General features: G+C 47.5%; 3 protein-coding genes and 1 long non-coding RNA gene across 5 annotated transcripts in view; 2 read left to right on the forward strand and 2 right to left on the reverse strand.

Moving 5' to 3' along the window:
- Nucleotides 1-894, forward strand: part of acap3a (ArfGAP with coiled-coil, ankyrin repeat and PH domains 3a) — a 52,650-nt gene extending 51,756 nt beyond the window's left edge. Inside the window, exon 25 of one of the 2 annotated variants that reach the window (XM_056591304.1) lies at nucleotides 1-894. This exon is cut by the window's left edge and continues 853 nt beyond it. The gene's annotated coding sequence lies outside the window, so the exon portion shown is untranslated. The other variant, XM_056591297.1, reaches the window with a different exon arrangement.
- Nucleotides 895-1,758: 864 nt separating this feature from the next.
- hipk1a (homeodomain interacting protein kinase 1a) lies at nucleotides 1,759-13,654 on the forward strand. Its single transcript, XM_056591311.1, has 15 exons — nucleotides 1,759-2,636; nucleotides 3,198-3,571; nucleotides 4,128-4,251; nucleotides 4,623-4,742; nucleotides 4,846-4,932; nucleotides 5,474-5,655; nucleotides 6,113-6,263; nucleotides 7,095-7,284; nucleotides 7,763-7,881; nucleotides 8,800-8,921; nucleotides 9,145-9,327; nucleotides 9,724-9,846; nucleotides 10,842-11,020; nucleotides 11,423-11,553; nucleotides 12,026-13,654. The coding sequence occupies exons 1-15, from the start codon at nucleotides 1,773-1,775 to the stop codon at nucleotides 12,464-12,466; spliced, it is 3,390 nt and encodes a 1,129-aa protein (XP_056447286.1). The 5' UTR covers nucleotides 1,759-1,772; the 3' UTR covers nucleotides 12,467-13,654.
- On the reverse strand, nucleotides 13,460-14,253 carry LOC130383221 (uncharacterized). The gene is made up of 3 exons (XR_008895727.1): nucleotides 14,146-14,253; nucleotides 13,872-14,030; nucleotides 13,460-13,790 (listed from the first exon to the last, which is right to left on the reverse strand). It is a non-coding gene; the product is annotated as an uncharacterized LOC130383221 (long non-coding RNA).
- A 2,278-nt stretch (nucleotides 14,254-16,531) lies between these two features.
- The window catches only part of sdf4 (stromal cell derived factor 4), a 4,988-nt gene continuing 1,519 nt past the window's right edge, over nucleotides 16,532-20,000 (reverse strand). Inside the window, exons 3-7 of the mRNA XM_056591330.1 lie at nucleotides 18,644-18,780; nucleotides 17,988-18,101; nucleotides 17,492-17,650; nucleotides 17,193-17,368; nucleotides 16,532-16,835 (exon numbers count right to left, since the gene is read on the reverse strand). Coding sequence (XP_056447305.1) covers nucleotides 16,659-16,835; nucleotides 17,193-17,368; nucleotides 17,492-17,650; nucleotides 17,988-18,101; nucleotides 18,644-18,780 — 763 coding nt within the window. The 3' untranslated portion in view covers nucleotides 16,532-16,658. The remainder of the gene's footprint in view (nucleotides 16,836-17,192; nucleotides 17,369-17,491; nucleotides 17,651-17,987; nucleotides 18,102-18,643; nucleotides 18,781-20,000) is intronic.

A 20,000-nucleotide genomic window follows, 5' to 3' on the forward strand; every position in this document is an offset into this window, starting at 1 on the left:
TTATCTCATTTCATAATCAAATTTGAACTCAGTTGGAGCCTTTCTGTTGTTCAACAGTTATATTATAGGAATGTATCACTAGTTAAGAAGATCAACAACTCTTCATATAATCAGTGCTAAACCTCTTCTTGGTCCCATGATTTGGTCCTTGTCCGTGGCTATGCTGGTATAGTCTGGTCTTAATCATGATTTGTTCAAATGTGCTACAATCTATATTTCTCTGTAGATTTCATAATGTTATGATTCAAGTCATTGAAATGCTGATATTGCTGTGTAAAATGCTGTATAGGCATATATGCTAATATATCAACAAAATGCTATTTGAACAGGAAATGTTACTTTGTCCTCGTTGTTTTGTGAAAATAAAGATGAACTCTTTTAATGTCCGTGTCAAAGTTGTGAAAGAATTATGGTAGGAAAAGCTGAGGGCAGATGGTAAATATAGGTCGAGCCTTGTTCTATTCAAATGCAAGGGACAGCACTGACCTCTAGTGGTTCAACTGAAGTTAAAAACGCTTGCCTTTATACATTTAAGGTATTGGTAATAATGATAAACAATAATTACAAACAAATTAATGTAGCCTACTCATTTTAATTCTGTGTGATGCAAAAAATGTATGGAGTTATGGATGAAGATGCTCCACAACTGTATTTCAGCGCAATTGTTTTTGGCAGAGCTTGGAGACGGACAGCAAAAAACAACAGCCACAACAATAGGCACCAACACACGTTTCGTCTGTATTTGTCATTGTCTCGCAGCTGTGTTTCATCCTCAACCGAATGTCTGTATGTAATGTATTTGACTTAGCAGAGTGTGTAATAACACGGTAAGGGATGCTGTAACCATGACAACAAGAGAAAGCGCTCTGACACCGAACCTCCTAAGCGCACGTGTGCACGTTACGGGGAGGGATTACGTCCGTAGAACAGGACGCTGCTGGTAGGAAGTACGATGAATTATTCGCAATTTCCAGTTTGGGGATTTTTTCCGTTAAAACCGGATATTTACTTCGACATGGTACGTTATCGTCAGTGACAACGCAACATATGTTAATTTAGCAGCAGGATACGCGATGACACCTCAGCCCCGAGTCTCGACGGACTCGATCTTTGCTGGATAGTTTCTCTTCATCAGTTCTACCGTAGCTGCTTTGTAGCAGCGCAGGGGGTCCTCTGCACAACAAGAGACGGGTGGTCGACACTATGATGAGGCCTGACTGTCAGAAGGGCGACGACATTTGACCATCAGACAGAGGTATTGTTGCAATGATGTTATTGTTTAAAAAATAAGCCTAATGCTCAACAGTGTGTTAACGATGCCGTCATAATCTGGCCCCGTGGATTGAATTAATTGCGTTAACGTCATATTTATACTGTTGTGATTATTCAAGGGGGTGTTTGTGTGTGGAGTAGGCTACTGAGGTGGTGTTTGTCTAATTAAATAAAACAAGCATAGGCTATATTATATTAATTGCCGGGCAGCAACCAAGAAAATATTGTGTGTCTTTACATTGCAGTGAATCAATAATTACATTCATATAAAAATAATCAATAATCAAATCCGCCAGATCATCATGAAGTGATGACCATATGATCTATTAAGAAATGATGTGGCTTTGCTTGTGTTATAATTACTGCTTAAAAATCAATCAATACACACCTGTGTGAACACCCTTGTGATAATTTATAACACGTTATAAATTGTCCCCTTAATCATCCTTGATTTTTTAATAATCCTTTGATTATGATTGACCCCTCCTCCCCCCCCAGACATGGCGACCCAGCTGGGGGTGTTCTCCTCTCCCTGCGTGTCCTCTAGCGCCTACTCGCGCTCCAAGAGGCTCAAGGTGGAGAACCCTGGCTGGGACGGGGCCCACCCGCTGGGGGACCACCCCAGCGGCTACTACCAGCCCAGTCCCAGCCAAGCCCCCGGCTCCGGCTCCAACCACCAACAGGCGTACACCTCCACCACCCAGGGGCCCCCACCCCCTCTCCAGCCGCAGGGGCCCCCCAGAGAGCAGACGGTGGTGCGGGCGGCCGACAGCACCGGAAGCCTCCGCGGCCCTCCGTCCTCCACCTCCTCCTCGTCCTCCTCGTCCTCCTCTTCGGCCTCTTCCTCCTCCCTCCGCCGGGCCAAGGAGGCTCCGGTGGCTCCGCCCACGGCGGCGGCGGCGGCCCCGCCCGGCGACCTCTACGCCCGGCAGCAGTACGGCCTGAAGAGGAAGAGCGAGGAGGCGGACAGCAGCGACAGCGTGCAGATCCTGGAGGAGCTCTCGGCGCCCGTGGTGACCAGCAACCGCCTCGCCGCCGCCGCTGCTGCTGGCGGGGGCGGAGGGGGTGGCGGTGGAGGAGTAGGCGGACGCACCGCCACCGCCGCCACCACCACCACGGGGACCCAGTCCTTGGCGCACTCCACCTCGGCGGCGAAGAGCAGCAGCTCCCACAGCGAGGGGGACTACCAGCTGGTGCAGCATGAGATCCTGTGCTCGGTGGCCCGCAGCTACGAGGTGCTGGAGTTCCTGGGCAGGGGGACCTTCGGACAGGTGGCCAAGTGCTGGAAGAGGGGCACCAACGAGATCGTGGCCATCAAGATCCTGAAGAACCACCCGTCCTACGCCCGCCAAGGACAGATAGAGGTGATGGTTTAAACGCGAGGAGGGTGAAAGTGTGCATGCAATGTCTGTGAACGGCTGGTGGGTCTCCCAGGGCGACGAAGAGAAGGAATGTTTTTTTCTCCAAATAAAGAGATGATCATTAGTTATCAGCAAAGATAAAATAAATGCTAGTATCCACTATTACACAGTTTGTATTAGTGGATGGTTGCACTGTGTGTTTGTAAATAACATGCAGAGGTTGGAGTCATTTTAAATACAATATTTTTCCCCCCATGTATGTTTCTGCCTCCCCTCTCCCACTCTCTTACTCTCTCATTCTTCTCTCTCTCCCTCACCCTCTCTCTCTCCCCCTGTCTCTTCCTCTTTCTCCCCCCTGTCTCTCCCCCCTGTCTCTCCTCTCTCCCTCTCCCTCTCCCCCCCCTCCCTCCCCCTGTCACTCCTCTCTTCCTCTCCCTCTCTCCCCCCCTTTCCCTCCCCCTCTCCCTATCTACCCCCCCTCTCACCCCCTCCCCCTCTCTCTCTCTCCCCCTCTCTCTCCCCCTCTCCCTCCCCCTCTCCCCCTCTCCGTCCCACTTCCTGCAGGTGAGCATCCTCAGTCGGCTGAGCACGGAGAACGCCGACGAGTTCAACTTTGTGCGCTCCTACGAGTGCTTCCAGCACAAGAGCCACACCTGCCTGGTGTTCGAGATGCTGGAGCAGAACCTGTACGACTTCCTCAAGCACAGCAAGTTCAGCCCCCTTCTGCTCAAGTCCATCCGGCCTGTGCTGCAGCAGGTGGCCACGGCGCTGATGAAGCTCAAGAGCCTGGGCCTGATCCACGCCGACCTGAAGCCAGAGAACATCATGCTGGTGGACCCCATTCGCCAGCCCTACCGCGTCAAGGTCATCGACTTCGGCTCGGCCAGCCACGTGTCCAAGGCCGTGTGCTCCACCTATCTGCAGTCGCGCTACTACAGGTAGGGGCCCCTCGTAGGAGAACCAGGCCCCTGGTTTAAAAGGTTGATTCTGGGTCCTTCTGGGGCAGGGCTGCCGGGTTCGGTAGCCTATTATCTCAGCCATCATATTCGCATGCTTCCAGGAAATTGGTTCTTTCGTGCGTTCGGGGTTATCATCATTGAGCAAGAAAATGGCTGGACAGCCGTTAAGGATAGAGCAACCAGAACTGGCTAGTACATATTCGGTGCTATGAGCTATCGCAGGCCAGTTTAGTTTCACTAAGCGTAGGACAAGTATGTTGCATCAATGTGTTATTACCATCAGCCAATGAAAGATAAGGCATACAGTAGCATGTGGTTAACCTACAGAGGGAGTCATTTAATGCCAACCGATGTATAAGTAGTGTTAGGGTTTGGTTTTCCTTTAAAGTGGCCTTAAAACGATGTCATTGATGTTACTGTAATAACAAGTTGACTCATTTTCATTTTGGTATAAGTATTGTATTTTGTGTTGTGTGCGGTTGCGTGAGTGTGTCCTCCTGTGTGGGATCTTGTTCCAATGTGCTCTTGTTTGCAGAGCCCCAGAGATCCTCCTGGGACTGCCGTTCTGTGAAGCCATCGACATGTGGTCGTTGGGCTGCGTGATCGCTGAGCTGTTCCTGGGATGGCCCCTCTATCCCGGGGCCTCGGAGTATGACCAGGTCAGCAACACCTCTCTACGGAGCACACACATACACACACAGGCACACACACTGTGTGGCACATGGTTGTATTGTACACAAACCTTAACATTTCTTAGCTGCTTTTGCCCAAGGACAAGTCCAGCTTCACTCCGAGAGAAAATAAAACACATAATGTTTTACTGAAGTATTTCCAAGTATGTAGTCTTCCAGCACAAAGAGGCTTCAGCCAATCATTCTCCTTTTGTTGTAAAAATAGAAAAGCAATAGGGAGAGGTAGTTGCGTTGAGTGCTGGTAAATGCTGAACTATTATGCAATCATCCTGCCACTCTCCATAATTCTGCCGCCCTGGCGGACAGTGTTGTGACACGTGTCTGTTGGCCGTCTGTAGATCCGCTACATCTCACAGACCCAGGGCCTTCCGGCGGAGTACCTGCTGAGCGCCGGGACAAAGAGCAGCCGCTTCTTCAACAGGGGGCCCGACGCCAGCTACCCCCTGTGGAGACTCAAAGTGGGTAGCTCGGGCACTAGCATGAGCGTTCAGCAACAGGGACTCTTTGTACCATCTCGCTTGACTCACACTGAGGTCGGTGCCCTGGCCCTGTTCCCTCTAGACACCCACAGAACATGAGGCGGAGATGGGGATCAAGTCCAAGGAGGCGAGGAAGTACATCTTCAACTGTCTGGATGACATGATGCAGGTCAGGATTGAATGAAGACCATACATTGCCCTCCATTATTTATAATGCATTACTTTCCCTACATGATTTCAATGTGCATTTGCATATATTCAATGTCTACCAATATTCTATCGTACATAACATATTTATTTAAATATTGTATGTATATATATATATATTGCTTCATTCTTCATTTATAATTGTACTTAATTGTGTTATTCTATTGTGATTGATTTCCTATTGTTAACAACACCTGTCTATGTATGTGCCTGTTTTGTTTTTTGTTTCATGTGTGCTGCTGTCACAACCAAATGACATGTTCTCTAATCTAATCTAATCTAATCTAAAATCTGTTACATTAGTACATGTACAGTATGTTAGCCATTAAAGGGACTGAGCTCCCCCAAAAAAATTTTTTGGTTTAATCACAAAAATGTGAAAGTGTAATATACTGTAACAAATTAGTTATTGAGATATAGAGTTAAAGTAAGGAAGGTAGCAGCTGGTACTTTGGACAGTGCTCGTATTTCAAATCCCCCCCCCCTTCCGCCACATGCTGCAGGTGAACATGACCCACCTGGACGGGACGGACGTGCAGGCGGAGAAGGCGGACCGCCGGGAGTGCATCGACCTGCTGAAGAAGATGCTCACGCTGGACGCGGACAAGAGGGTCACGCCCATCAAGACCCTCAACCACCCCTTCGTCACCATGAGCCACCTGCTGCCCTTCCCCCACAGCTCCCAGTACGTCGTCCCGCAGCACACGTCGGAATCACACACACAAAATAATAAGCTTTCTGTTTGGTCCAAAAATTTTTTTTTTTTGAGCGATATGATTGGTCGGAAAAAATATATTTTTCTCGAGCGATATGATTGGTCAAAAACCTGAGATTATACGTTTGGAAAAGTTCTGGGAGACCATGACCCTTCAAAGCCCTGTTACTAAAGTATTCAAAACAAATCCATCCGTATATACAGGGACCAAAGTTGGTATAATAATCAACCTGCCATGCTATAGTACATCTAAATCAAACAGCTTTTGGTTAGTGGGTGTCCATTTTGGGACCTTCATATATATATATATATAAAGACCTTCATTGAATTAAGAAGGCAATGTAATATCGAACTCATCAATCATGATGTACTAGATTGAATCTAGTTTTACGTCATAGTAACAATACACAATGTCTGTACCTTGCAGTGTGAAGTCCTGCTTCCAGAACATGGACATATGCAAGCGTCGATGCACCGCCTTCGACAACAACAAGAACCTGTTCGCTGGCAACAGCGCCCCGAGTGGTGCGGCCAACCTCACTGTGACCTTCAGCAGCCAGCTCAACCAGCACAGCCAGGTCCCAGTCCCCCGCCACACCGCCGGGTGGTCTCATCTCACGAGGCCCATGGGCCCATCTCACTTATTTCACACTTGGGCCCAATCCCATTTCTACCCCTTACCCCTCCCCCTTGTTTTGAAGGGGGAAGGGGTAAGGGGTAGAAATGGGATTGGGCCTTATTTCACACAATCATTCTTAAAGGGAAGGTTTAAGGGCTATTATATAAGCGTGTATGATTAACGATGCTGAGGGTACGATTTAAGAGCTATTATTTGATTGGCCTAGCCATCCATCAGCTATATTCTCTTACCTGATTGGTTCATCTTGCATGTTGATTACATGTGCGTATACAGCGTATCATCTCAATGGCGGAGAAATGTGGGAGGGAGGGAAGAGCAGGGAGGAGGGGAGCAGAGAGGGAGGAAGGGAGAGAGAGAGGGGAGAGGGAGGGAGAGAGCAGAGAGGGGGGGAGAGGGAGGGAGGGAGCAGAGAGGGGACAGGGAGGGAGGGAGCAGAGAGAGAGGGGAGAGGGAGGGAGGGAGCAGAGAAAGAGGGGAGAGGGAGGGAGGGAGCAGAGAGGGAGGGAGGGAGCAGAGAGGGGGTAGAGGGAGCAGAGAGGGAGGGAGGGGAGAGGGAGGGAGGAGGGAGGGAGGGAGGGAGGGAGGGAGCAGAAAGGGAGGGAGAGAGTTTCTTTTGGGGTTGTTTATTTTCAAAATCTTGCTCTCTACCTCTCATCTCCACACGTTCCCTCCACAACTCTCAAATCTTACACACAGCACCTTTAAACAAGGGGCATAACCGAACCTCCCATTAACAACCCTCCCCGTTTGGCGGCCCCCTCCCCTCCAGATGGCCTCCCCCGGGGGCCCGTCTCTGTCCCTGAGCAGCACCGTGCCGCTGCTCAACTACCCGCCGGGGCTCTACCAGCAGGCCACCATCAACATCCCCGGCCTGGCCCCGCAGGGCAGAGCCCCCCAGCTCTGCGGCCAGGCCGAACCCTTCCAGCAGACCCTCATCGTCTGCCCGCCCACCCTCCAGGGTAAGGACCATTCACCTCTGGTGACGGTATCCTAGGTCATTATGGTGTGAGGGTCGTAGGCTAAAGCTGCTTCAGCTATGTACCAGTTTAGAGAAAACTTGTGAACACACCGCACACTATTCACCATTCTGTTTCTCTGACATTGAGTGGTTAAAAAGAGATTTACTCAACTTGAGTCTCACAAATGAGACTTTAGATTAGATTTAGACCGAGGTTGTTGGTAGACAAGCTAAAATCTGGGTGAATGGGCTGTTTACCTTTCTTTCGCCTCATATTTGTTTTTTTTACCAGTTATGTTGCTGCAGTTTGGGATCTGTGTACGCGTGATTGGCTAACACATACTCAGCTGGCACCAGTGAACCAAAAAATGTCAGAAAAGGTTTCAAACCCACATCGTATAGTTTATACCGATTTTATTTTTTTGCTAATGTCATTAATAAACATCCCTGATCACATCATGGCCCTCCATGTTCCCCAGGTCTGCAGCCCTCCAACAAGCACTCGGGCTACCCAGTGAGGGTGGACAACTCTGTTCCCCTGGTCCCCCAGAGCCAGCCCCCGCAGCCCCTCCACATACAGCCCAGCATGTTGGCCCAGGTAGGCCCCCCCACACCGGGGCACCAGCCCACGGGTCACCTGGAGGCTGGTGGGGAGGCTGAGGGCTGAACCAGTGAAGATAACACACTGACCATGGAGGACTAGGACTAAACTAACACACTTTGACCATGGAGGACTAGGACTAAACTAACACACTTTGACCATGGAGGACTAGGACGAAACTATCACACTGTGACCATGGAGGACTAGGACTAAACTAACACACTGTGACCATGGAGGACTAGGACTAAACTAACACACTTTGACCATGGAGGACTAGGACTAAACTATCACACTGTGACCATGGAGGACTAGGACTAAACTAACACACTGTGACCATGGAGGACTAGGACTAAACTAACACACTGTGACCATGGAACACTAGGACTAAACTAACACACTGTGACCATGGAGGACTAGGACTAAACTAACACACTGTGACCATGGAGGACTAGGACTGAACCAGTGAAGATTAAAACCCTTTGACCGTGGGGGATTAGGACTAAACCATTGCTGGTGCTTTGACACACATTCTTAAACACCTTCATAAAGCCTGAGAACAAGGTGGTCCCTGCTATGACAGCTCTGAGAAAATGCATAGCATCTAAAGATCCAAACCCTGCCTATACTGCGTTTACTGAACTGTGACAAGGGTCTGTAGTGTGACGATGATAAGGTTAACTTGTAGGAAAAATAGGCAGTTTGCAAGGTTTTAGGAAAGCTAACGCAACCTGAAACTGCTCTGTATGATTGTGTGCGTGTGTGTGTGTGCGTGTATGTGTGTGTGCGCGTGTGCGTGCGTGTGTGCGTGTGCGTGTGTGTGCGTGTGTATGTGTGCGTGTGCGTGTGCGTGTGTGTGTGTGCGTGCGTGTGTGTGTGTGTGTGTGTGCGTGCGTGTGTGTGTGTTTGTGTTCCCAGCAGGGCTGGCCCGCTGGGACCCAGCAGATCGTCATCCCTTCCAGCTGGCAGCAGATGGCGCTCCACGCCCCAGGCCAGGCGCTGGTCTCTGACCCCCCCATGGGGGCTCCACACACCTGGCGGTGAGCTGGAGTTAGACCCATAGCAAACCAATCAATACACTTCTTTGCTAAGGTTGACGAGCGGGAGGCTATTCACACGGGAGGTGTAGTAGTATGTTACTGATACTGAGGATGATGCCACAAAAATGATAATCATGATAATGATAATGATAATAATAATAATAATAATAATAGTAAGGATCATCACAGAGAAGTAACTGCAAGAGGTCTTTCCCTTCCGCAGGGGTCGTCATGGCAGCCAGTATGATAATCAGCAGGAGCTCGCTGCGGGGCGTCACGGCTCCACCCTGAACCACCACCCCTCCACCGCCTCCTCCACACACCCCAGAGCCCAGCAGGCCAGGAGGTCCAAGGCGCGGCAACCGGACTGCAGAGCCAGGTACTGTACTGTCACGCAGAGCGCACGGCCAGGTACCGGGACGCAGCGGACGATGGTGTCTCCTGTGTCTCCTGTGTCTTCAGTAGGGCTGCACGATTAATCCCACATCAATCAGCTTCTGCAATTAGCTAATCCTGAAAGGTTTGCATTTAATGCATATGAAAATGTTTCAATGAAATAAAAAAATACCTAAATCAATCAATACATGTAAATTTTGTACGCCTGTTACATTAAACTTAAACGACAGACCATCACAAATAAGCAATAAGTGCTCCAAAGAATCCCAGGCATTGCATAATCTGTTCATCACAATGAGTCGCAATCACAGTGATCCTTTTCGTGGGTTCAGCCCTCGTCTTCAGTCCCGTGTTGTCCTGACCTGGGTTCCTTCCCCCCCCCCCCCCCCCCCCCCCCCCCATGCAGACCCCCCTCTGGGGACCGCTCCCAGCCCATCGTCATCTCCGACACGCCCAGCCCAGCAGCGAGCATCATCACCATCGACAGCGACTCCGACGAGGAGGAGGAGAGCAAGGTCCTGGCAGCCTGGTGAGCCCCCCCACCACCCCGTACCCCCATACTTAATTATTCTGTTCTCCTGCTTTACTTGCCTTTTCTTTCCTGCTTTAACTGCCTCGCTCGTGCTTGTTGCTTCATCCTGAGTTCATGTTGTGCCTTCTCTGTATGATAAATATCACTGCTTTTAAATGATTGTACACTGTTTTGAGTTTTGGTCAAATATCTTAAACTATTTTAAGACAGTATTATTTGTTTTATCTATCTGTATTATAGACGCGATGTGGAACAGCCTTGTATGTTTATTACAGTAGTTATCTTCTTCAAGGTTATACTCAGTTGTTCAATCTGAGACTGGCAGGGTCATCTTCTCGGAACCAGCTGGCCAACCTTGGATCCTCCTCTCTGCATTATCGCCATCAAGTGAAAGAGAAATAGTTTATCATCACATTTAATGTCAACATCATTTTTGTGCTAATTCCATCATAGTAACACATCCCGCCAGACGTTTGATAATACGTTTTCCCAAGGCAGAACTCCTTCTCTGTAATGGGTTTATCTTATAACTTTCCCTCATCTCCTGTAATGCCGCCTCTTTAATCATATCAAATGTATAAGATGATGATGGTATCAATAAAATACCCCACAATATCTAATCCCAACTTCTCAATATTTGCATGTCATGGATAATTTGCTGAACTTCACTTTGAGGTTAAAGATATATCGTATTACTGCTAAATCCTCTCCATGCTTTTTGTACTTTGTAGTGGATCGCACGCACACACACACATTACACAGACACACAGACACACACTCTGTGAGAGCTTTGGGTATCTCGAAAAGCTCTGAATAAATGCAATGTCAAAATGCTCTCGCATTAATTTATTCATTCTATGTTGCTGTTCCTTGGCCATCAAACAGTGATCTGACATGACAGTTTCCAACACTTTCGTTCCATCCATCTCTTTTGCGCTCCTTCTGCTCCTCCCCCTAACCCCCCCCCCCCCCCCCCCCTCCCCCACTCACAGCTCCAGGCCAAGCCAGCGGACCAACGTGATCAGCTGTGTGACAGTGCACGACTCCTCCGACTCTTCCACAAGCAGCCCCCTGAGCCCCCAAGCGGGGCCCCAGGCCTCCAAGTGTCTGGCCGTCATCATGCCCACTGTGAAGAGCCAGCCCGGGGACGCCTCAAGCATCAGAGCAGCAGGTATGCATGGTGGGGATCATGTACTGCATGTCCTAGGGGGCCACTCCCCGACCAACGTTCCACTCTGCTCTGAACACATGAGTGTTCTTATCGTGATGTGGAAGTGCCTTTTAGACCCAATCCCATTTCTTCCCCTTACCCCTTCCCCTTCCCCCTCCCCCTTGTTTTGAAGGGGTAAGGGGAAGGGGTAAGGGGTAAAAATGGGATTGGGCCTTAGTATGCTTGTTCAGAACAGCAACAAAAAAAAAAGGAATGAACCAAACCATTGATTTGGAGAATCGTTAAGTAAGTATAAGTATATCTAACAAAATATATAAATATGGGCCCTTCCGAATGGCATGGTTGGCACTGTGTGTGTCACTGTGTGTGTCACTGTGTGTGTGGATCCTGTCTTTACTTTAGACCCGGCTCCGAGCGGCTCTGCTAAGTCCAAGAAGGACTCGACGCAGGTCAGCCAGTCAGCCGGGGACTCTACAGCCGAACGCCATCAGCAGACAAAGTGGAGCAGAACTCAGCCGCTAAACCTCAGTCAGGTACACCTCTGTTACTAGCCCACTGCACCCTGGTCCAACCCTCTGTTACTAGCCCACTGCACCCTGGTCCAACCCTCTGTTACTAGCCCACTGCACCCTGGTCCTACCCTCTGTTACTAGCCCACTGCACCCTGGTCCAACCCTCTGTTACTAGCCCACTGCACCCTGGTCCAACCCTCTGTTACTAGCCCACTGCACCCTGGTCCAACCCTCTGTTACTAGCCCACTGCACCCTGGTCCAACCCTCCTGTTACTAGCCCACTGCACCCTGGTCCAACCCTCTGTTACTAGCCCACTGCACCCTGGTACACCCTCCTGTTTCTTGCCCTGGTAAACCCTTGCTTGTTTTGTGTTTTTATGATCTGCCAATATTGCATTGATTAACAATAGGCCGGTACCTCTACAGATAAGATGAACAGTATAATAGACCTATCCTGATACGATGTACGACCAGCAGCTTTGGTCGTTTCAGCTCCAGCCGACCGTCCTGTCCTCGTCGCTGGACCCACTGGGAGGAGGTGGCATCGGCAGCGGGGCCCTGAGGCCGCGCCCGCCCAACTACCCAGCGCCCGTCTCCCAGTCCCACTACCGGCTCCACGACACCCCCCTCTTCAGCTCGGCGCCCGGCCTCTACGCCTACCCGGCCTCCGCCGCCCTGGCCTCCGTCTCCCAGACCGTGGACCAGATGCAGGGGGCCTCGTCAAGCCTGGCCCGGGCCGGCGGGGCCTACGCCTCCGTGGGGCTGCTGCCGAAGAACGGGGGCCTGGCGCTGGGGGGACCAATGCCCGGGCCCTACGGCAGCAACCTCAACCACCACCACCACCTCCACCAGCAGCAGCAGCTGGCTGGAGCGCACTTCCATCACTCAAGTGCCCCCTACCCACGCAAGCTTAACCAGTATCCTTTCCTGTGAGGGGTCCACGGGCCAGGGGCCGTCTCTTGTTCACAAAACCAGGAGGAGGAACCCACTGAGAGGTCATCTCAAGGGGACCAGGAGGGTGGCAGTATTAGGTCGTCACATGGGGACCGACCAGTTGGAGAGAAGTATGAGGTCATCACACGGGGACCAGGAGACGTTTACAATGTGTTTTAAAGTCCTTTTTTTATAATTTTTCTCTTTTAGGAAAAACTTTAAATTCTTATTTAATCAAATGTGAAATTGAATATTGCATAACAAATATATTTAACTTTGTTGGCTGTACATTGTTATTTATTTGTTTACATTTTAATGTATCTTGCCTGTTTTAAAGATCTATATGTAAAATAAAACTGTGAGGTTGAACCTTTAGCACTTAATGTCATGGACAATGATTAGTGGACTTTGCTTTTATTCTGAATATATAGAAGTGCTTGCAATCTGCAAACACAACCCACTTGCCTTACTTAATTCTCTATGGCAACATATTGTGGTAATATAAATATGCGTTAAGTGTGAGCAATGTTTATTTTTCTTCTATTGTTACACTTATGAATGTTTGTACTGTATGTATGTATGTACTGTATGTAACTAGTATCCTAGATACAAAATAAGTATATACTGTCATGTAATATGATGATGTGTCAGTGTGTTCTGAATCCGGTCAAAGGTGTCTATGATGACATTAGGCCTGGTCCTATAGGTGTAAGATCATGCTTGGTAGGTGGAAACAAAAGCTTACAAAGACGATGTAGACGATCCAGTGAGGTTAACATACCGCTGGCATTGGGGGAGGACATTGAGGGGCAGGACAGTGAGACGTGTTGTCTTTGTTTGTGCGATAACATGTTCTCAATGATAGTTTGAGAAGTAAAGACACATTTCCCTGTGGTGTGTTTAAGAGTGTCTTTCGCACACATATGCACAAACCAAATCGTATTGGGTATCTCAAGTTGTACTGTGTTGATTGTTAACATTCATTCTTTATGGTTTAAATTCACATTGTGAATGAGCTGATAATTGAGGTGATTCATAGAGATAGATAGGTAAATTGATGTTTATTAGGTAACCAATTAATATGAAATATATGGTGAAGCCTGCTGTGTTGTGATTCACTCAATGACGTCATCAAACACAGGATGCCACCAAACCAATAAGTACGCAATAAAAGCTCTGTTTAAAGTTCATCAGATTTATAGTGTATTCTATGATTCATAGTTGCTTTTGCCTCTTTTTCATTCAGCAGTCGTGGTTTCAGTGCTTCCTGGTTTTTTTTTACTGCCAAAAGGACATCAGTAGAATAGGTAATGAAGGTCTTGACCTATACGAGGAGGAAAATGTTAACATTTGGACCACGGTGAAGGAGGGTTGTTTAAGACCGTCTAGACAACGTTAGGCCTACCTGTTCCAGCTGTTTGACAGTGTCCTCCTGGCCTACAGGGGGGTAACCGCTCTTGGAATTGTGCACGAATTGGGATAAGTTGAGTGAGGCCATTTTGATGGTCCCCAACTCCAGGGTCTTCTTGGCAGCAGTGTCCAGAATATGGGACCATTGGGCTTCCTGTCAATCACTATGTGACTTTACTTTGATTACATCAAATTCTTAAATGCAGACACATTCAAAGACACAACAGTGGAATTGTCAAAACATACCAAACTGGCCAGATCTGCCCTACCATATTCATCCTGATAGACTGAACATTGTCCAAATCGCGTTGCAATGCTCCCAATGCGTTATTACCGCGCAAGATAACGTCAGCTGCCTGTTGATGGTGGAGCGCGTACTCAGAGCGCGCCTTCTGTGCGCAGTCGAGGTTGTGTTGCATGATTTGCAACAATCTATTTGCGCAGTGCATCAAGGTACCGAAGCTGTGCATTAACTGGGCAGGTTCCTGTAACGTTTGCACATGAACGTTGATTATGGGACAGAACGTAGCATATGCAAACAATGAAACAGATATCTCTTAATTATATCAGCGTTTAGTCGAGACTGACGCACTTGCTCAACAGACTGAGACACTTTCTTCACGTAGGCAGCGAATACAGCGTGTTGCTGAACGCTTCTGTCCAGCCTCGCCTTTCGCAGGCGGAGGGCCGTTAATTCATGTACTAGCGTGCATCTCTGGCGCTCCAACTCATTAATCCGCTTTCTTTCTTCTTTTGCCTGCTGTTCAGCCCGACTTCGTTGTACGTCATTGCTCTGGAGGACAGTTGTATGCAACAGATAAGTAGAAAAGTGTAGGCTATGCTTTAAAACAATTTTTCATTTTATCTTTGATACCATTTAATTGGAGCAGATTTGACCCGGATATCTTCATGGAGGCGCTATCCTAGGTACCTTTAGGAAGGGTACTACGGTCAGTTTGTCTTCTCTCATGGCCGCCTCCTTCTCCTTATGCAACGCCTTGCGGAGTTCTTGCTCGGCACATCGAGCCTCAAGGTCCTGAACGAACACAAAAACAGGTGAATAATGTAATGGGTGGGGCTGGGGCCGAAATAGACTAGTGTAACATACCTAAAGACAAGTTGTAAACCAGTTATTTAAATGACCTACTAGGCGTTGCCCTCTCAGAACGGTTGGGTCATCCTCAGGCTTCTGTTTGTGGACAAATGTTTGATCCCTTTCCCACACACACAGTTAAACAGAAAAAACAAACAGAAAATAACGTTTACCGTTAAGTTGTTTAAGGAAAATGAATACAATTGGATTGTGTCAATACTTGCATTGTTATGAAGGCTTTCAGGCAGCTTGGGAAAGTGCAGTGGCTCAAACCGCTGTTATAACTTGTACCGAAATAACAAGTAAACACAATAACATTTTCCATGGCAACTATTCGTGCCACAGGCCCAGAAGACATAACCTATACTAATCCTGGAAGTAAGTAGCCATGCATTTAATAACAGGTTTAATGATTGCAAGTCCATTCGCAATACGGTTTTTAATAAAGTTTTATCACATTCTCCGAACATATTAGGGTTTTTTGCAGTTCAGATGAGTTTGCTTGAGCATTACAGAACACAAGGAGGAAAACATTCAACGATCTGCTTATAGTTTGTGATCAAGGACCCCTGGAACTTTTAATTAAATTAAGTTGGAATTCAGTGCAACAAAAACTCAGAATCAAAGCTGCTGACTAAAACAAATCCATGTCATGTTTGAAAGCTTTATAAATTTAATATATTTAATATTAATACAAGCACTAATTATTTCGATGGTTGGCTGGTAGGAAAACAGAACAGCCGTTTTAGATGTATTCACATTTTCAAAATGAGTAGCCTAAGTATTTGCGTTCATGATATATTTACAGTTTTTGTCCATCAATGAAGATTGGTTAAATAGGTTTATTTTTCTCATTAAATATACTTCTGACTTTTCAAATCTACACCCTCTTTCAAAGTATTGACAGAAAAGCGATCAATCAATTGATTTGACGTTTCGAGGGACGGAGGAGAGTCATGGCACAGGGACGGTCGAACGTATCAATTATTCGTCTCGCAATACTTTGAAGGCAGAAACAATGGGGAGGTGACTAATTCATTGTGCTTCAGTTGTATGCTGGACGTGTTACCAGTGGCTCTCTGAGGGTGTAGTCCTTTCAGCGGCATCACATTCAACTGTTCTTTTTAATTCAGTCCGTCTGCTAGAGGCATGAATTTTTGTAAATGGGCAAGTATTTACATTGTATACAACTATACCAGTCAAAACCAAACAGTGATTGCAGAATTAAATCCAGTAACTGGAAGAAAGACTTGCTACTAATAATGAATTTCGGCTCAATAACAAGGACAATATCCAGAGTGTTTTTTTTACACACACACACACACACACACACACACACACACACACACACACACACACACACACACACACACACACACACACACACACACACACACACACACACACACACACACACACACACACACACACACACAATAATGCAGACTGGACTGTAGGCAGAGCATGGTAGTGCCCAATTGACAGTAGGCAGCAATTACAATATTTAAACATCTTGGTCTGAGTCCGCTTTGAGTTGTGTGGGGGGGGGGGGGGGGGGGGGGGGGGGGGGGGGAGGCTTCAAGCACATGATTGAACATAGAACAGAGTATGAGTTAGTTAGCCGCCCCCCACACTGAGTAGTGCAGTTCAAGAGGGAATGGGGGGGGGCTGTTACGGCAGGCCTGATGTTCAGAACTCCTCGTGAACGTTCCTGGCGTAGTCCATGAGCTTGCTGCCGGTGAAGTATTCACTGTACTTCAGGATCTCCTCAAGCTCCAGGTTCTGGTTCTGGTTTTCGTCCGCCACCGCGATCATCTGCTTGGCCTCATTGAGCGCATTGTACTCGTTCATGGGGTCCATGTACTCCTGTGCGAGGAGGAACGGGACACAACACAGAAGGAAGAAATGGTCAGGAGTTTGTCCCGTTTCGTTTATACGCTTCAGCCTGCTCATGTAACCCCACTCCCTCCCAATTCTCCCCCAAATTCATCTTATGCACAAACTCCCAAAAGCCTTTCCGTTATAAATTATGAATATAGTGAAGTGCTGCAAGAACAAATAAGTGACTCGTAAGACATAGACGCTTGTTATGCTTGATACACAAGGGACAATAATCCTTTTAGTGAGAAAAACCTGATAATGGGAAACGCATTCACAGATTGTTGGGAGAGAATATCACAGCGAGGGTTCACCAACACAGGATCTCTCTCCACTTCCACCTACTTCCAGTTCCTCCATCGTAACAATGGCGTTTCCGTCGGCGTCGATGACCTCCAGGAACTCCTTCTTCCTCTCGCGGACCCAGTCGTCGTCGATGTCCTGCGCCTGCTGGTTCTCCACCGTGCCCACGGGCAGGGAGATGAACTCCGACAGCGTCAGCTTCGTATCGCCGTCCTGGTCTGCGACACAAAATACAAGACGGCGCGCACACGGTTAGCGCCTCGACGGGAGGACCGCGATGAGAGGGGGTGTGTGTGTGTGTGTGTGTGTGTGTGTGTGTTGGGGGGGGGGGGGGGTCGCACCCAGGTCGCGGACGATCTCCTTCACCATGTACTTGAGCATGCCCCGGCTGTGCTCCGGATGGAGGAAGGAGAGGAACTCCTCCTCATTGAGCAGCTGGTCGGCCGGAGGGCTGTCGGCCTGGAACCAGCGGTCTTTGAGGCTCTCCAGAACCTCCTGAGCTGCAAGGTAGAATGGACCGGTGTGATCATTCGGATTGATTGCGGTTAATGATGCATAACAGATAAAGTTAACAACACAACTCTCATTCTCATCGAATGGAAAGGAAGGCATACACAGACTCAACCGCCGTGTCCCTGCCAACTATGTGACGCTGTCCAAAAGCTTTGCGACAATGTCAATATGTTCTTCATATTAGGGAGGCGGAAGCTTGGAAAGTGCAGCACTTTCACGCTCGCCTATAAAAGCTGGGCTGCAGACCTCTTCAATCACTACATCGAATAGGGTTAGAGGTGGGTGTAAAATAGGAGCTGCATAAGCATATCGCTGTGCACTCACTCTCCTCGTCCACCTTGAGATCTTCGTTGTTCTTTATCTTCTCCGCAACTTCCTTTTCATTGAGTCCCTTGCTGGCCAGAAACTTGACTCTGTACTCGTCCCATGTGACATGACCTGAATGAAAAACAATTCAAATGTTAGTGCCCAGATCAGAATCACGACAGCACAGAACTATTTCTGCAACACTTGGGAGTCTCGGCAGACATTATAAACACTTCAATGAACATAGCAAAAGGAAATTGGAAAAATCATTATATTAGAATTCCGGGATAGGTGGCCTTGGTTAGTCATTATAGTAATGTGTTGGGGCGGAAAGTGGGGGCTTTATAATATTGTGGACCACAGACATGGGGATGTTATTTATTTATTTTATAACATCAAGAAAAACATTGTTTAGGTTTATGTTAATACGCATGTGGTTTGGATAGTTAAGAGTTTACGGATAGAGGAAAGCAGGTTAAGTAACTTAAAATCAAAAGGGGAAACTTGATAGCTACCACAGTATAGTGAGAGAAAAAGAGAGGGAACGAAATAAATGATATCAATAAAAATCTATGTTAGAGAAATCGTTTAGTGAGGGTAAGGGTTTAGTCTCCATTGGCTGGATCTCGGCCGCCTGTCACCATTGCCACACGTCGAGCCCTCCTCCTCCTCACCGTCTCTGTCAGGGTCCACTGCCCTGAAGCTGAGCTTGTTCTCCCTGACGGCCTCTTGGAAGTGCTCCTTGGTTTTCTCCATGATCCATCTCTGCATTTCCTTGGCGCTGACACTCTTGTCCTCGTTGAAATCCACCCTGTAAAACACGTAAACAACCCGACGTCATATACAACAGTCCTCCGTGCTCTGGTCCTTACGTGCGGCCGGGGAGAACGATTAGCTCCGGGCCGGCTGTACCGTCCACTGACGTGCGGTAAACCTTTTTATCTGACTGGCCTGAGTCCAATCTGCCCCAGTCTAAATATGTGTGGCTCAAATACTTCTTTTTAGTTTTTGTTTTTTTCACACAGCCATTTTCAATACCATTTAAGGAAAAATAAAATGGATCAACCGACAGGGATTTGTCAAGCAGCTGGCTTCACGACAACTGAAATGTACCAAGTCACAGAACGGATCAGGTAAAACAAATATGGAAAGGCTCAGGGTAAAATAACCATGATGGGCTGTACCTTGACAACCCGCTTCATAAATACTGTTATCCCACCGTCATGGGTGCCCAATTGTTTTTTTAGCAGAAAGCATTTCCTTCTTTCGGAAAAATAGGTTTCTGTGTGTGCGAGTGCATGCGTGCGTGCATGCGTGCTACAGGTCAAACAATCAATACACTATCCGCCTATCAAACAACATGTGCACAATCATTGTAAACTTTTTTTTTCTTCATTATTTCAACATTCATTTTAGAACCATAAAATTGGAACCTCTTCTACAGCTGTAACCATGTTGCAACAATGTAAACATGGTTCACCCAGATTCTCTGTGCAAGCCTTATCATTTCCACAATAATATAATAAACATCTGGCTGATAAAAAACCATGGGCAAACATGGACTGACGTGTTTGTCAATTTAGCTATTGACATTTAATCTCCAATACACACGTATACTAATATCCTGTGTTAATTGGAACAAGAATAAAGCTAATGAGAAACTCTGATAATGAAGCAGTTCCTTCCGTGTGGCGGTGTGATTGAATGCAGAATATAAAATGAAAAGAGTGATTCCTCCTTATAAAATATATTTTAAAATCTGTGTATTGTACTTATTCTTCAACATATTGCATTCTACGACTTCAACATAGCTACGATTTCAATTGAATTCAAATAGCTAAACGCACCCCATGATGGAGCACAGTGCACAGGTGCACCCCCTCCAGCGCCCAGCTTGGACGTAGTGGAGCGGATAAGAGTGATTCCTCCTTATGAATTACTTTTCTCTCGGGTCTCCTTCCTGACGTACAAATCGGTTAGCTGCATGAACACGCTCAACTTGATCACCTGCATCAGCTACTGTCAATGTCA

The sequence above is a fragment of the Gadus chalcogrammus genome, chromosome 1, assembly GCF_026213295.1.
Source record: "Gadus chalcogrammus isolate NIFS_2021 chromosome 1, NIFS_Gcha_1.0, whole genome shotgun sequence".
Classification (NCBI taxonomy): domain Eukaryota; kingdom Metazoa; phylum Chordata; class Actinopteri; order Gadiformes; family Gadidae; genus Gadus; species Gadus chalcogrammus.

What these genes read in the sequence shown, in the direction of transcription:
- hipk1a (XM_056591311.1), top strand. Translation starts at nt 1,773, where the DNA reads ATGGCGACCCAGCTGGGGGTGTTCTCCTCTCCCTGCGTGTCCTCTAGC. An exon ending in GTCTGGATGACATGATGCAG is followed by an intron (nt 4,933 to 5,473) that starts GTCAGGATTGAA and finishes CACATGCTGCAG; the next exon opens with GTGAACATGACCCACCTGGA. An exon ending in AGCCCAGCATGTTGGCCCAG is followed by an intron (nt 7,882 to 8,799) that starts GTAGGCCCCCCC and finishes TTGTGTTCCCAG; the next exon opens with CAGGGCTGGCCCGCTGGGAC.